The sequence below is a fragment of the Hyla sarda genome, unplaced genomic scaffold (genome assembly GCF_029499605.1).
Source record: "Hyla sarda isolate aHylSar1 unplaced genomic scaffold, aHylSar1.hap1 scaffold_69, whole genome shotgun sequence".
In the NCBI taxonomy this organism is placed as follows: Eukaryota; Metazoa; Chordata; class Amphibia; order Anura; family Hylidae; genus Hyla; species Hyla sarda.
In genome coordinates, this window is record NW_026610707.1 from 343,219 (window position 1) to 359,922 (window position 16,704).

General features: G+C 42.2%; 1 protein-coding gene across 1 annotated transcript in view; it reads left to right on the top strand.

Annotated features, from left to right (window-relative positions):
• The window catches only part of DENND2B (DENN domain containing 2B), an 80,694-nt gene that overhangs the window by 44,672 nt on the left and 19,318 nt on the right, over positions 1 to 16,704 (top strand). Inside the window, exons 4-10 of the mRNA XM_056554377.1 lie at positions 111 to 259; positions 3,722 to 3,937; positions 4,021 to 4,117; positions 4,245 to 4,289; positions 4,632 to 4,816; positions 7,641 to 7,750; positions 7,851 to 7,920. Coding sequence (XP_056410352.1) covers positions 111 to 259; positions 3,722 to 3,937; positions 4,021 to 4,117; positions 4,245 to 4,289; positions 4,632 to 4,816; positions 7,641 to 7,750; positions 7,851 to 7,920 — 872 coding nt within the window. The remainder of the gene's footprint in view (positions 1 to 110; positions 260 to 3,721; positions 3,938 to 4,020; positions 4,118 to 4,244; positions 4,290 to 4,631; positions 4,817 to 7,640; positions 7,751 to 7,850; positions 7,921 to 16,704) is intronic.

Below are 16,704 nucleotides of genomic sequence, written 5' to 3' on the forward strand. Positions count from 1 at the left end.
AATGAGTCATGCAGGAATCTTAGACTGAGTTTTCGCTGCGGAGTTCTTGTTCATTACACATCATCGTATTTTTCTAAACCCAACTCTGTTTTTACTTCTCTGTTGAAAAGGCGAATCACCCAAGGAAAACCCTTACGAGGATGTGGACCTGAAGGGGCGACACTCGGCCCGCAAGTCCCTGCTGTCACCTGACAGTTCCAAGACGCCTTCCAACAGGATGCTCAGGACGCCCGACCGGAAGTACACGACGCCCACCCAGGTACGTCAACTCCTCGTCACATCACTACTGGGGTCTGTTAATCAAATGCATTGGGAATGAACCATGTTTCCCAACTAGTGTGCCTCCAGCTGTTGCAAAACTGCCATTCCCAGCATGCCCGGACAGCCGTTGGCTGTCCGGGCATGCTGGGAATGGCAGTTTTGCAACAGCTGGAGGCACACTGGTTGAAAAATGACGGATTTCTTGGCATGCTGGGAGTTTTAGCTTTGCAACAGCTGGAGGCACAATTGTTGAGAAACAACGGCTGTCCGGACATGCTAAGAGTTGAAGTTTTGCAACAGCTGGAGGCATCGCCCACTGGGGTACGTCTCCTTGTCACATGACTACTGGGGTCTGTTAATCACAAGCACTGGGAATGAGCGGTGTTTCCCAACTAGTGTGCCTCCAGCTGTTGCAAAACTGCCATTCCCAGCAGCTGTCCGGGCATGCTGGGAATTGCAGTTTTGCAACAGCTGGAGGCACACTGGTTGAAAAATGACAGATTTCTGGGCATGCTGGGAGTTGTAGCTTTGGAACAGCTAAAGGCACAATGGTTGAGAAACAACGGCTGTCCGGGCATGCTGAGAGTTGTAGTTTGCAACAGCTGGAGGCACTCCAGTTGGTACACAGGCTCAGGACGCCTGACCAGAAGTACACGACACCCACTTGGGTACATCGCCTCCTCGTCACATGACTACTGTTTCCCAACTAGTGTGCCTCCAGCTGTTGCAAAACTGCCATTCCCAGCATGCCCGGACAGCCAACGGCTGTCTGGGCATGCTGGGAATTGCAGTTTTGCAACAGCTGGAAGCACACTGGTTGAAAAATGCCGGATTTCTTGGCATGCTGGGAGTTTTAGCTTTGCAACAGCTGGAGGCACAATTGTTGAGAAACAACGGCTGTCCGGGCATGCTGAGAGTTGTAGTTTTGCAACAGATGGAGGCCCCCCGGTTGGTACACAGGCTCAGGACGCCCGACCGGAAGTACATGATGCCCACTGGGGTACGTCTCCTCCTCGTCACATGACTACTGGGGTCTGTTAATCACATGCACTGGGAATGAGCGGTGTTTCCCAACTAGTGTGCCTCCAGCTGTTGCAAAACTGCCATTCCCAGCATGCCCGGACAAACAACGGCTGGAAATTGCACTTTTGCAACAGCTGGAAGCAAACTGGTTGAGAAATGACGGCTTTCTGGGCATGCTGGAAGTTGTGTAGCTTTGCAACAGCTGGAGGCACCCAGGTTGGTACACACTGACCTAGACTGCCAGCTCAGCTTCCAGGGATGGTCCCCTATAGGACTTCTCCTGTTAGGCCCTTTAAAGAGCTCATCCAGTCTTTTCAATGAAAACTTCTGCAGCTTTCTAATATTCCTTTCCATATAAGATCGCCTACTGCCATCATTGTAGTTTTCTAAAGGCAGTGGGCCCATTAAAGGGGTACTCCAGAGGAAAAAAATTGCTTTCAAAATATCCAGTGACAGAAAATTATACAGATTTGTAAATTACTTCTATTTAAAAATGTTAACCCTTCCAATACCTATCAGCTGCTTTATGCTCCACAGGAAGTTGTGTAGCCTTTCCAGTACTGATCAGTTGCTGTGTGCACCACAGGAAGTTGTGTAGCCTTTCCAGTATGTATCTGCTGCTGTATGCTTCACAGGAAATTGTCTACTAGTTTCTAGTCTGACCACAGTGCTCTCTGCTGCCACCTCAAATCCCCATAGTGAACATCTCCTGCTCTGAACAGTTCCTGACACAGACAGAGGTGTCAGCAGAGAGCACTGTGGTCAGACTGGAAAGAACTACACAACTTCCTCTGGAGCATGCAGCAGCTGATAAGTACTGGAAGGATTAATATTTTTTTATAGAAGTAATTGCGAATCTATAAAACTTCCTGGCTCCAGTTGATTTGGAAACATTTTTTTCCCTTTGTAGTACCCCTATAAATCTGCAGCTTTAAAAATCTTTTTACATGTCCTACAGCAGGTCTAAGGACCCGCTGCAATCTGAACGTTTGTTACGTCTGAGCAACATGTAAAAAGTTTTTGCAAATGACACGAACGCTTTATTTCCTGTTTAGTTTTTTAGTTTATTGGATTAATCCTGCAGTATAAAGATGGAGGGTTGCGTACTTTTTGAGACATATATACTTATGAGGACAATTTCTCCTCCAGTTTTTATGAAATATATTAAATATTAGAATCGTAAAGTGCTGCAGAATATGTTGTTGCTATATAAATATTATTATTATTATTGATGGTGATGATTATAATAAAAACAACTAACATAATTAACAATAATAATAGTTATTGTTAATAATAGTAATAGTTAATATTAATATTATTATTATTGATGATGATGATTTTGATGAGTATAATAATAACTAATGTAATTAACAATAATGATAGTTATTGCTATGTTAATAATAATAGTTATTATTATTATTATGTTTATTAATAATATAGTTAATATTATTATTGATGATGATGATTTTGATGAGTATAATAACTGTAATGTAATTAACAATAATGATAGTTATTGCTATGTTAATAATAATAGTTATTGTTATTATGTTTATTAATAATATAGTTAATTTTATTATTGATGATGATGATTTTGATGAGTATAATAATAACTAATGTAATTAACAATAATGATAGTTATTGCTATGTTAATAATAACAGTTATTGTTATTATGTTTATTAATAATATAGTTAATATTATTATTGATGATGATGATGATTTTGATGAGTATAATAATAACTAATGTAATTAACAATAATGATAGTTATTGCTATGTTAATAATAATACCGGTAGTTAATATTATTACTATTATTATATATTCTTGTTGTTCTTATTTTTACTATTGTCAGACATCTGTGAAGTTTAGTGGTGGATACAACAAATATTAGAAGCTTCATGCTGTACACTGCAGGCTCAGTTCAGTAAACACAACATAATTTTGTTACAAAACAATCTGTATTTTAATTTTGTTATGAAACCTCTCTATGGACAGACTTTTTGCGGTTTCCTCAGTTGACTGTATGTTGTCCTGTTAGGGTTGGGTTCACACTGCGTTTTTGTTTCTGTTTAACATTTTGTTGTTTCTATTTAACATATATATTTTTTGTACACTTAAAGCTTTGCTAAACACGAGGCCATTTCTCATCAACTTACATCATGAAAAAAAAAGTAGACTCTCCATGTTTTATTTAGCCTACACAATCGCATAGTTTACTACGTTTTGACGTGCAGCAAAATGAAACGTTCTGTAATGGAAATTAAACCGCAGTGTGAACCCAGCCTTTACTTGGAAAGGTAGATTTTTGAGGGTGAAGTGTTGGGTTATCCTTCCCATGAACAACCCCTTGAGGGTCCCTGTTTTTTCCCCGATTCCTTGTTCGCCAGTTTGGCTTCTCCACCATGATCTAAATCTCTAATATTCATCATTGTCATTTTAGATAACGTCTAAGACTGGTAGCCATTCACTGCGAGTCGGCGATTCTTCCGAGAGGAAAGGTCATCGTACAGCGCGTCTGCCGAAGCGGCACAGCCACGACGACATGCTGCTCCTGGCACAGCTGACCATGCCGTCCTCTCCCTCTAGCCTGAATGAAGACAGCCTCAGCACCACCAGCGGCCTCCTGACATCACGTAGGGCCCGGCGGATCCCCAAGGTCTGTCTCCGCATTCGCAGTTTATATTTGGGTTTGCGAATCTATTCTGTAAAGTTATAAGAGTTCTTATCTCTCTTCTGCAGCTTGTGCAGAGGATCAACTCCATCTATAGCGCCAAAAGAGGCAAGAAACGGTTAAAGAAGCTTTCCATGTCCAATGTGGAGACCGCATCACTACGAGGTAGTGGATCATGTGACCAGATCATGTGACCTTGTTGTGTGTCAATCACCTGGTGTTAGGGGTTGTTTTTATGAATAATGAAGAATCCCACAAAAACTTTATGGATAACATTTCCTTCTTTGTGCAGATGACAACAGCGAGAGCGAAAGTGACTCAGATGACCGCTTTAAAGGTGAGCACTGAATCCATGGGGTTAGAAGCAGAGCTGCAGTGTACTTCATGGAGGAAAGACATAAAAGCAGCCTCAGCCACCAATCAAAAAAATGGTGCAGTTTAAACAACCACTGACTCTAATAGGCAGTACAGCTGAGCCATAGTCATTGATCATGGAGCAGGAGCTTATAAACATGTAAATAATTATAAGGATGATTTATAGATAATATCTAAGCACCACATCTGCTGTCACATATAAAAAAATGTATAATTCTGATCATCAGGAATCTTTTACCTTCACTGTTTCTTCATGGTTGGTAGATGGCATTTTCTGACCCTTTGACATTGGTTCCTGTTTCAGCACACACCCAGCGTCTGGTCCTCATCCAGTCCCTGCTAAACAGAGCTCCCAGTTACCGTACACTGGAGCTGGAGCTCATCGAATGGCAAGAGCGCGAGCTGTTTGAGTATTTCGTGGTGGTTTCTATGAAAAAAAAACCTTCAAAAAACACTTACATCCCTGAGGTCACATATCAGTTTCCCAAGGTATGTAAGTACTATAATACTGTCCTATGTAGTATAATACTGCCTCTATATATACAAGAATATAACTACAGCGATCCCTCAACTTACAATGGCCTCAACATACAATATTTTCAACATACAATGGTCTTTTCTGGACCATTGTAACTTGAAACCAGACTCAACATACAATGCACAGACAGTCCAGATCTGTAAAACATGTCAATGGTTGGAAGAACCAACCAATCGGAATGGGCATTTTACTGGTAAAAACCCTTCTAAAGTGCATGCACTGAATGGCTGTCTGGTAGCACCCCCTAGAGTACAGGGAGGTACTACACGTTCTGTACTACTCTTTACCTGTGCCAGGGATAGCTGCACCAGGTGAGGGCGGCTCCATTTTACTTTTTTGGGACACTGTGTCTACTGTACAGGACCCTGAAGAGCTCTTTTTAATTTTTTTCATGTAAGGACTTGCTTTATCTGTATTAGTTATCTACTTATTTTTCTTTAATCCTCACTTTTTCCTATTGGTGCTTCAGAACCAATTACCAGGCTTCCATAGATTTGTGGTCTCATCATACAATGGTCTCTACATACAATGTTCATCCTGGAACCACTTAATATTGTAACTTGAGGGACCACTGTACTATAATTTTGTCCTCTGTGTACAAGAATATAACTAGTATAATACTTCCCCTATATATGTACAAGAATATAACTACTAAAATAATGCCCCCCCCCATATACAAGAATATATCTACTATAATACTGCCCCCTATATACAAGAATATAACTACTGTAATACTGCTCCTATATACAAGAATATAACTACTATAATACTGCTCCTATATACCAGAATATAACTACTATAATACTGCTCCTATATACCAGAATATAACTACTATAATACTGCTCCTATATACAAGAATATAACTACTATAATACTGCTCCTATATACAAGAATATAACTACTATAATACTGCTCCTATATACAAGAATATAACTACTATAATACTGCTCCTATATACAACAATATAACTACTATAATACTGCCCCTATATACAAGAATATAACTACTATAATACTGCCCCTATATACAAGAATATATCTACTATAATACTGCCCCCTATATACAAGAATATAACTACTATAATACTGCTCCTATATACAAGAATATAACTACTATAATACTGCTCCTATATACAAGAATATATCTACTATAATACTGCTCCTATATACAAGAATATAACTACTATAATACTGCTCCTATATACAGGAATATATCTACTATAATACTGCTCCTATATACAAGAATATAACTACTATAATACTGCTCCTATATACAAGAATATAACTACTATAATACTGCCCCTATATACAAGAATATAACTACTATAATACTGCTCCTATATACAAGAATATAACTACTATAATACTGCTACTATATACAGGAATATAACTACTATAATACTGCTCCTGTATACAAGAATATAACTACTATAATACTGCCTCCTATATACAAGAATATACCTACTATAATACTGCTCCTATATACAAGAATATAACTACTATAATACTGCTCCTATATACAAGACTATAACTACTATAATACTGCTCCTATATATAACAATATAACTACTATAATACTGCCTCCTATATACAAGAATATACCTACTATAATACTGCCTCCTATATACAAGAATATACCTACTATAATACTGCTCCTATATACAAGAATATAACTACTATAATACTGCTCCTATATACAAGACTATAACTACTATAATACTGCTCCTATATATAAGAATATAACTACTATAATACTGCTCCTATATATAAGAATATAACTACTATAATACTGCTCCTATATATAAGAATATAACTACTATAATACTGCTCCTATATACAAGACTATAACTACTATAATACTGCTCCTATATATAAGAATATAACTACTATAATATTGCTCCTATATACAAGAATATAACTACTATAATACTGCCCCCTATATACAAGAATATAACTACTATAACACTGCTCCTATATATAAGAATATAACTACTATAATGCTGCCTCCTATATACAAGAATATAACTACTATAATACTGCTCCTATATACAAGAATATATCTACTATAATACAGCTCCTATATACAAGAATATAACTACTATAATACTGCTCCTATATATAAGAATATAACTACTATAATACTGCTCCTATATACAAGAATATAACTACTATAATACTGCTCCTATATACAAGAATATAACTACTATAATACTGCTACTATATACAAGAATATAACTACTATAATACTGTCTCCTATATACAAGAATATAACTACTATAATACTGCTCCTATATACAAGAATATAACTACTATAATACTGCTCCTATATACAAGAATATAACTACTATAATACTGCTCCTATATACAAGAATATAACTACTATAATACTGCTCCTATATACAAGAATATAACTACTATAATACTGCCTCCTATATACAAGAATATGACTACTATAATATTGCCTCCTATATACAAGAATATAACTACTATAATACTGTCTCCTATATACAAGAATATAACTACTATAATACTGCCCCTATATACAATAATATAACTACTATAATACTGCTCCTATATACAAGAATATAACTACTATAATACTGCTCCTATATACAAGAATATAACTACTATAATACTGCCCCTATATACAATAATATAACTACTATAATACTGCTCCTATATACAAGAATATAACTACTATAATACTGCCTCCTATATACAAGAATATAACTACTATAATACTGCCCCCTATGTAGATTCTATTTCTCATCCGCAGCTAGAACGGCCCACTAAGCAGATGCGGGAGGCAGAGGAGCGGCTTAAGGCGATCCCTCAGTTCTGTTTCCCTGATGCCCGGGACTGGGTGCCAGTGTCGGATTATAACAGGTAGGTGCCACCTCTGCAGCTATATCAGCTTCAGAATAGGCGTCACGTCTCGTATTTATCTGCAGTATGGTGACCATTAACAGCATGTCTTCCGTTACAGTGAGACCTTCTCCTTCATGCTGACTGGTGAAGATGGCAGCAGGAGGTTTGGCTACTGTCGGCGACTACTGGTAAGTTCTTGATATTTTCGCTTTTTGTACCTTTTTGTATTGAAGATCAGTTTCCCTTAGTTTGTTCAAACCTGGGTGCCTCCAGCTGTTGCAAAACTACAACTCCCAGCATGCCCAGACAGCCTGTGGCATATGATGCTTTATTAAAGAGGTACTCCGGTGGAAAACTTTTTTTTTTTTAATCAACTGGTGCCAAAAAGCTAAACAGATTTGTAAATGATTTCTATTAAAAAATCTTAATCCATCCAGTATTTATTAGCTGCTGAATACTACAGAGGAAACTCTTTTCGTTTTGGAACACAGAGCTCTCTGCTGACATCACTAGCACGGTGCTCTCTGCTGACATCTCTGTCCATTTTAGGGGACTGTCTAGAGTAGGAGAAAATCTCCATAGCAAACATATGCTGCTCTGGAAAGGTCCTAAAATGGACAGAGATGTCAGCAGAGAGCACTGTGTTGGTGATGTCAGCAGAGAGCACTGTGTTAAAAAAAATAAAAAAGAATTTCCTCTGTAGTATTCAGCAGCTAATAAGTATTGGAAGGATTAAGATTTTTTTTAATAGAAGTAATTTACAAATCTGTTTAACTTTCTGGCACCAGTTGTTTTCCACCAGAGTACCCCTTTAACTTTTGTTAGGCCTGGCTGGAAGCCCTTTAAGGTCCTAGGGCAGTGTTTCCCAACCAGGGTGTCTCCAGCTGCTGCAAAACTACAATTTCTAGCATGCCCAGACAGCGGAAGGCTGTCCGAGCATGCTGGGAGTTGGAGTTTTGCAACAGCTGGAGGCACCCTGGTTGGGAAACACTGTCCTAGGGTGAAGCTATACAAAGCCTTGTAACAGTGTAACAGAAACTAAACTGTTATGACAGCCAGAGGGATATCAAATGGTTAATACGGACCCCCGGGGATGGTATAGGGCCTGTATATGAGCCCCTCCCCTCCGGATTGTAGGAATACTCTCAGCAGTGTTATTGCTGTCTCCCTAGTGATTTCCGGAGAAGTTGTTCTGTGCGATTGTACAATGAAATCTCTATTTGCCTTTATAGCTCTTGGCTGGTACACAGAGTGACAGGCAGGAATGTTATTGTCAAGGTGCATGTCAGCACAGCTGCCGAGAGCAAATACACTGTAACAACACCCCCGCCACACATAGCACCGCAGGATGGGGGCTGTAGTGCTGCGTGCTTCACTGACAGAAGTTTCTTCTAATAAGTGACTGTATCACACATGATAGGATTAGATACAGCAAGTATCACACATGATAGAATAAGATACAGCAAGTATCACACATGATAGGATAAGATACAGCAAGTATCACACGTGATAGGATAAGATACAGCAAGTATCACACGTGATAGGATAAGATACAGCAAGTATCACACGTGATAGGATAAGATACAGCAAGTATCACACATGATAGGATAAGATACAGCAAGTATCACACATGATAGGATAAGATACAGCAAGTATCACACGTGATAGGATAAGATACAGCAAGTATCACACGTGATAGGATAAGATACAGCAAGTATCACACATGATAGAATAAGATACAGCAAGTATCACACGTGATAGGATAAGATACAGCAAGTATCACACGTGATAGGATAAGATACAGCAAGTATCACACGTGATAGGATAAGATACAGAAAGTATCACACGTGATAGGATAAGATACAGCAAGTATCACATGATAGGATAAGACACAGCAAGTATCACACATGATAGAATAAGATACAGCAAGTATCACACATGATAGGATAAGATACAGCAAGTATCACACATGATAGGATAAGATACAGCAAGTATCACACATGATAGGATAAGATACAGCAAGTATCACACGTGATAGGATAAGATACAGCAAGTATCACACATGATAGGAATAGATGGAGGAGATATCACATGATAAGAATAGATGGAGGAGATATCACATGATAGGAATAGATGGAGGAGATATCACATGATAGGAATAGATGAAGCAGATATCACATGATAGGAATAGATGGAGGAGATATCACATGATAGGAATAGATGGAGGAGATATCACATGATAGGAATAGATGGAGCAGATATCACATGATAGGAATAGATGGAGGAGATATCACATGATAGGAATAGATGGAGCAGATATCACATGATAGGAATAGATGGAGCAGATATCACATGATAGGAATAGATGGAGCAGATATCACATGATAGGAATAGATGGAGCAGATATCACATGATAGGAATAGATGGAGCAGATATCACATGATAGGAATAGATGGAGCAGATATCACATGATAGGAATAGATGGAGGAGATATCACATGATAGGAATAGATGGAGGAGATATCACATGATAGGAATAGATGGAGCAGATATCACATGATAGGAATAGATGGAGCAGATATCACATGATAGGAATAGATGGAGCAGATATCACATGATAGGAATAGATGGAGGAGATATCACATGATAGGAATAGATGGGGGAGATATCACATGATAGGAATAGATGGAGGAGATATCACATGATAGGAATAGATGGAGGAGATATCACATGATAGGAATAGATGGAGCAGATATCACATGATAGGAATAGATGGAGCAGATATCACATGATAGGAATAGATGGAGCAGATATCACATGATAGGAATAGATGGAGGAGATATCACATGATAGGAATAGATGGAGGAGATATCACATGATAGGAATAGATGGAGGAGATATCACATGATAGGAATAGATGGAGCAGATATCACATGATAGGAATAGATGGAGCAGATATCACATGATAGGAATAGATGGAGGAGATATCACATGATAAGAATAGATGGAGGAGATATCACATGATAGGAATAGATGGAGCAGATATCACATGATAGGAATAGATGGAGCAGATATCACATGATAGGAATAGATGGAGGAGATATCACATGATAGGAATAGATGGAGCAGATATCACATGATAGGAATAGATGGAGGAGATATCACATGATAGGAATAGATGGAGGAGATATCACATGATAGGAATAGATGGAGGAGATATCACATGATAGGAATAGATGGAGGAGATATCACATGATAGGAATAGATGGAGGAGATATCACATGATAGGAATAGATGGAGCAGATATCACATGATAGGAATAGATGGAGCAGATATCACATGATAGGAATAGATGGAGGAGATATCACATGATAGGAATAGATGGAGCAGATATCACATGATAGGAATAGATGGAGCAGATATCACATGATAGGAATAGATGGAGGAGATATCACATGATAGGAATAGATGGAGGAGATATCACATGATAGGAATAGATGGAGGAAATATCACATGATAGGAATAGATGGAGGAGATATCACATGATAGGAATAGATGGAGCAGATATCACATGATAGGAATAGATGGAGCAGATATCACATGATAGGAATAGATGGAGGAGATATCACATGATAGGAATAGATGGAGCAGATATCACATGATAGGAATAGATGGAGGAGATATCACATGATAGGAATAGATGGAGGAGATATCACATGATAGGAATAGATGGAGGAGATATCACATGATAGGAATAGATGGAGGAGATATCACATGATAGGAATAGATGGAGCAGATATCACATGATAGGAATAGATAGATGAGGCATCATACATGATACAATTAGATACAGCAGGTGTCACACATGTTAGGATTAGATACCGCGGGTATCATACTTGATAGGACTAGATACAGCATGTATCATACACAGGTATCACATGTAATAGGTTTAGATACAGAAGCTTATCATACAACATCACATATGATAGGATTAGATGGAGCAGGGAACCTCACATAAAACATTAGAATTATCAGGTATCACACATTATAGGTTTAGCTACAGTAGGTATCACACATGACAGGATTAGATACAGCAGGTATTACACATTGTAGGTTTAGATACATTTGCTCAGCAAACAGTATCACACAGGGTAGACTTAGATACAGTGGCCATGCAGTACATTAAGTGAATGTTGCGTTGTGCTTCCCTTTTTGTGGGCTAATCCTGTATTGCCCCCTCTTATTCTGTATTATGGCGTCTTGTGAGGACAGTCAGGGGGCTGATAGTTATACTGCAGGGACGCACAACCAGACTTGGGGAGATATATATGTGACACATGGGGGTCCCCCGACCTGAGTATTTGTATCTACAGGCTGGGGTGTGCGGCGATCGATGAGGTGTGCACTGATTGATGGGGTGTGCACTGATTGATGGGGTGTGCACTGATTGATGGGGTGTGCACTGATTGATGGGGTGTGCACTGATTGATGGGGTGTGCACTGATTGATGGGGTGTGCACTGATTGATGGGGTGTGCACTGATTGATGGGGTGTGCACTGATTGATGGGGTGTGCACTGATTGATGGGGTGTTTGACGATTGATGGGGTGTTTGACGATTGATGGGGTGTTTGACGAGTGATGGGGTGTGGGACGATCGATGGGGTGTGCTGCTATCGATGGGGTGTGCGACGATCGATGGGGTGTGCGACGATCGATGGGGTGTGCGGCGATCGATGGGGTGTGCGGCGATCGATGGGGTGTGCGGCGATCGATGGGGTGTGTGGCGATCGATGGGGTGTGTGGCGATTGATGGGGTGTATGTTGATTGATGGGGTGTACGCTGATTGATGGGGTGTGCGCTGATTGATGGGGTGTGCGCTGATTGATGGGGTGTGCGCTGATTGATGGGGTGTGCGCTGATGGGATGTGCGCTGATTGATGGGGTGTGCGCTGATTGGGGTGTGCGCTGATTGATTGGGGTGTGCGCTGATTGATGGGGTGTGCGCTGATTGGGGTGTGCGCTGATTGATTGGGGTGCGCGCTGATTGATTGGGGTGTGCGCTGATTGATGGGGTGTGCGCTGATTGATGGGATGTGCGCTGATTGATGGGGTGTGCGCTGATTGGTGGGGTGTGCGCTGATTGATGGGGTGTGCGCTGATTGATGGGATGTGCGCTGATTGATGGGATGTGCGCTGATTGATGGGGTGTGCGCTGATTGGGGTGTGCGCTGATTGATGGGGTGTGCGCTGATTGATGGGATGTGCGCTGATTGGTGGGGTGTGCGCTGATTGGTGGGGTGTGCGCTGATTGATGGGGTGTGCGCTGATTGATGGGGTGTGCGCTGATTGATGGGGTGTACGCTGATTGGTGGGGTGTGCGCTGATTGGTGGGGTGTGCGCTGATTGATGGGGTGTGCGCTGATTGATGGGGTGTGCGCTGATTCATGGGGTGTGCGCTGATTGATGGGGTGTGCGCTGATTGATGGGATGTGCGCTGATTCATGGGGTGTGCGCTGATTGGTGGTTATGCTGTCTTGATGACTCAATGACTTTATTTGGTGGACTCTTCCCATAAATGATGTCGTTTCTCCACAATTTCTCAGCAGATTTTATATTATTTGCTTTTTCTGTCTCCTGGAGATAAATGTTTTTGATTCATTATAATAAATGATCTTCTTCGCCTGAGCCAACTGAGTGATTTCAGTCCCATCTGATATTGTTCTAGTGACGAGACGGCTCCGCTGGTTAGAAATGCAGCAGTTATCGTATGTGCGGGAAGTTAGTAGGAGACAGAGAAAGGATGCAAGGAGGGAGAGGACCCCAGGAGGGAGAGGACCCCAGGAGGGAGAGGACCCCAATAGAGAGAGGACCCCAGGAGGGAGAGGATCCCAGGAGGGAGACAACCCCAATAGGGAGAGGACCCCAGGAGGGAGAAGACCCCAGGAGGGAGAGGATCCCAGGAGGGAGAGGACCCCAATAGGGAGAGGACCCCAGGAGGGAGAGGACCCCAGGAGGGAGAGGACCCCAGGAGGGAGAGGACCCCAGAAGGGAGAGGACCCCAGGAGGAATAGTACTTCAATAGGGAGAGGACCCCAGGAGGGAGAGGACTCCAATAGGGAGAGGACTCCAGGAGGGAGAGGACTCCAGGAGAGAGAGGACCCCAATAGGGAGAGGACCCCAGAAGGGAGAGGATCCCAGGAGGGAGAGGACCCCAGAAGGGAGAGGATCCCAGGAGGGAGAGGACTCCAATAGGGAGAGGACCCCGGAAGGGATAGGATCCCAGGAGGGAGAGGACTCCAGGAGGGAGAGGACCTCAGAAGGGAGAGAACCCCAGGAGGAATAGGACTCCAATAGGGAGAGGACCCCAGGAGGGAGAAGACCCCAGGAGGGATAGGATCTCAGGAGCGAGAGGACCCGTATATGGAGAATACCTGAGGAGGGAGAGAGGACCCGAGGAGAGAGAGAGGACCCGTATATGGAGAATACCTGAGGAGGGAGAGGACCCGAGGAGAGAGAGAGGACCCGTGTATGGAGAATACCTGAGGAGGGAGAGGACCCGAGGAGAGAGAGAGGACCCGTGTATGGAGAATACCCGAGGAGAGAGAGAGAGGACCCGTGTATGGAGAATACCCGAGGAGGATGAGGACTCGAGGAGGTAGAGGACTCAGTGAAAACATACAAACCTTCCGGTGCTGGTTCAGTTCACTAAAATCATATACCTTAAGTTAATTTATTCCATAACTATGTTATGGGCAGAATAGTAATCAAGGAGGGACGTGTTTAAAATTGGGGTCTCTTTACTTGTAGGTGAAATGGGTCTTAGACCTGACATCAGATTGGCATCTGACGAAGAGTCCAAGACCCAAAATGCGTTATTGATTTGAATAAATATACCTGGATCATACTACAAGATCCCTGCTTGTCCATTCCACATTGCGCAGCTCCTAGCCTACTGAGGGATTTTTTTTTCTGTTTATACCTTCAAGAATTGGAATCCTTTTTATCCCCCCAGATCAATCCCATGATCTTGGCTTTCCCCGGCTGAGCGTTGACCCTCTCGCTGGGAGACGTGAGTCATGTGTCACTTTCTTTTTCTTGAAACCAAGAGAAAAGAAGTATCGCTGAGCTGGAAACCCAACTGGGTGTCACAGAATGTAATCTGGCCACAAACACATCGCTGGACGCCGTCCAACCTGCCGATAAGAAGATTGAGAATTCTGGGCTCACACTCTCCAGTGAAACACTTTATATTTATAGAAGAATCCGAATTTCTATTTTTTTTTTATATATCAACACAAAAAAGGGGGAAAAACACATTGTACTCAGTGGTAATGAAGCGGAGCTGTGCACGAACTGTGAACACGTAGCAAGGTGCTGGAAGGCGCTGTCGCTACAAGATCTGGGCTCCGTCCCATGTCTACCCAGGCAGATAAAATACAAATCAGGAACACTACTCACTGTAGGAGTCGGGTGTCAACGATGAAACCAGGGGCCCCTCCAGAGGTTGGTGATAGAATTAAATCCGCCCCTAGACATCTTATCCCCTATCTGAAGGATAGGGGATAATATTACTGATCACAGGGGGCCCGCCGCTGAGGAACCCCACGATCTCGGCTGCGGTACCCCAGACATCCAGTGCACAGAGCGAACTTTTCTCCGTGCTGGATGACTGGCAATGTGGGGTGGAGGCTTGTGATATCACAGTCACACCCCAATCGAGACGTCACGGCCATGTCCCCTCAATGCAAGTCTATGGTAGGGGGCATGATAGCCGTCACGCCCCCTCCCATAGACTTGCATTGAGGGGGCCTGACCATGACGCCGCGAGCTGGGTGTGGCCGTGATATCACAAGCCTCCGGCGCCGCACCCGACACTCTAAACGAACACTGGGTGCAGCAGGGAGATCGGGAGATGTAGTTTTGCAACAGCTGGAGGCACACTGGTTGGGAACCACTGCTTTAGATTCTGCAGTCAGACTTTGTCCCAGGCCTGGCCAAAAGCCCCATTGGGTCCTAGGGTGAAGTTATGGGGCTCCTGTACTAAGTCTTTGGCTGTCTAGGCATGCTGGGAGTTGTAGTTTTGCAACAGCTGGAGACACCCTGGTTAGAAAACACTGCTTTAGATTCTGTGGTTTGACTTCGTTCTAGTCCTGGCTGGAAGGCCAATAAGGTCCTAGGGTGATGCTATGAAGCTCCTGTACAAAACAGTTGGCTGTCCAGGCATGCTGGGAGTTGTAGTTTGCAACAGCTGGAGGCACACTGGTTTGGAAACTCTGCTTTAGGTTCTGCAGTTTGACTTTGTCCTGGCCAGAAGCCCGAAAAGGTCCTAAGGTGAAGCTACGGGGCTCCTGTACAAAGCTGTTTGCTGTCTGGGCATGCTGGGAGTTGTAATTTGCAACAGCTGGAGGCACACTGGTTGGGAATCACTAATATAGGCCAATCCTATGGGTCGAGGGTGCTTAGTACAGTGGACATTTCGTGTGTATTACTCTTTTATTGTGGGACCATGGCAGAATATAAATCATGTGACCTACAATTCCTCGGCCTATATCAGAGAGCGTTTCATCTCTCCAGAATTTTCCTTCTTTGAACTTCATATTGAATTTTTATTTGGTAAAGGTGACAAGGTTCGCTCCAATGTTCCTAGAAGGCCTTGTAGACTTTGTTGGCCGGGAACCTATAGGAGGGCGTCAGACGTTTTCCTGGAAGTTCTAGGGCAGCAGTTATGTAGAACATCTATTTCTCATTGATGGGCGACTATAGTTCTTAGTATTGAGGATCAGAGTCATGTGAGGACGGGCGATTACGGGTCCATTGATTGTGTAACAATGAACGTGCGGTGGTCCAGAGGCGACACAGAAGGACCACCGGGTGCCATTCCTCATCCAGAGGAGTGAAGTCTGAGCCTAAGGTCACCAATCGCCTGATGTGAAAGGCCTGAGAAGTGTAAATGATTGTGGCGTCGGGATT